Consider the following 1485-nt stretch of genomic DNA (forward strand, 5'->3'; position numbering starts at 1 on the left):
AGCCAAGTGGCAAAGCGTTGGCTTTCAAAACTACAGAGGCAGGGTTATTGATTCTGCCTCCTTAAGGCTGTGCTTATATACATGTATACCTAGTCCTGTCATGCTGTCCTTTTGTCACCCAGTGATGTGGACACTAAAAGATATCCTAGTTAATTATGCTTTTGTTAAGATTTATATATATTGCAAAACAGCCAATAGCATGTAAGACATTCTGTCCTGCCTTTTAGAGGACACATGACATTTTTATTATTTCTGGCCAATTATTGCACCTCTTGACATTAATAAGAAACATGCCTTTAATTCAGGGCTTTAACAGGACTTTAGTCACTACATGGTAATTTTCCTGATTCACGATCTCCTTTCCTGAAATTCTTTTCGTATTTGTAAATAATTCTTCAGTGCTATTTTGCCATTCAAAAATCCCACTACAGAAATCATCTCAATGTATTGAGAAAAAAAGGCAAGACAACTGTAACATTTTCTGACAAAGACGGAGGCAAGCAATGCCATGTACCTAATTGCAGTGACTGGAATTAACTAAATTAAATAATTTGCTCCAGCTAATAGAATTTCACAGACTTGCAGTTTATTCTCAACTGTCAGCCTACAAAGGGGAAGGGCGGGTTAAGGGGAGAAATGTACCTTATGTTTTTCAAGGAACTCGGGTGTCAGTGTCCAGGGTGCATCTCTGATGACCTCATCCACATAACGACAGTGTCTGAGGGCTTCATATCGCTCAGTTTCGTTCATCACAGTGAAGCCTTTGAATTTATGAGTTAAATCATCACTGCAAACTAAAATATGGAAGTATCAACAAAATGGCTCCATGCTCAGTAGAATTAGCATAACCAGCAGTTGACTATTTCCTGGTAATTCCATTAAGCACTTAGTTATTAGCTTAGCTAATTTTGGGGTGCTCCAGGCATCTAAGAGCTCTGCTCAGGGTTGGCAGGTACAACCATAGGCTTCTGAGAGATCCTTCCCCTTCCAGAGCTGCAGCCAGAGCCCAAGTGAGATATTGCAGGACGTCTCAAGCGGTAGTATATGCACATTTTGAGGTAACTCAATTCCACCATAAGTGGGTATTTCATGGGCTGTGAAATTTCAGGGCTGATGGACAATGCTTTGAAAACAATCAAAAAGTGCAGTGTCAGAAATGACAGAGTGCTTGTAAATGTCGTGTAACACAAAATGGTCGAGGCAGGAAGGCACCACCGGACATCACCTAATCCAACCGCCCTCCTCAGAGCAGGGTCAGCTACACAGGTTGCTCAGGGACATGTCCAGTTGAGCTTCCAGAGATGGAGACCTCTGAGCCTCCTGTTCCCGCTTTTTGTTCTTAAGTAAACAACACTCTAAATGATGAATTTGCCAACAAAGTTCTAAATCACAGAGGAACAGTTTCTCACTAAATAAACACTGATGGAAAACAAATCGTGGCAGATTTTATAGGAATCTGTCTCTGAGTTTAGCTTTGAGTTCAGC

The 1485-nt window shown here is 41.0% G+C and overlaps 1 protein-coding gene across 1 annotated transcript in view; it reads right to left on the minus strand.

Annotated features, from left to right (window-relative positions):
* The window catches only part of PCYT1B (phosphate cytidylyltransferase 1, choline, beta), an 18998-nt gene that overhangs the window by 12384 nt on the left and 5129 nt on the right, over window positions 1-1485 (minus strand). The window contains exon 4 of the mRNA XM_010286286.1: window positions 643-794. Within this exon, the coding sequence (XP_010284588.1) occupies window positions 643-794 (152 nt within the window). The remainder of the gene's footprint in view (window positions 1-642; window positions 795-1485) is intronic.

Source organism: Phaethon lepturus, unplaced genomic scaffold, assembly GCF_000687285.1.
Source record: "Phaethon lepturus isolate BGI_N335 unplaced genomic scaffold, ASM68728v1 scaffold3644, whole genome shotgun sequence".
NCBI classification, from domain to species: domain Eukaryota; kingdom Metazoa; phylum Chordata; class Aves; order Phaethontiformes; family Phaethontidae; genus Phaethon; species Phaethon lepturus.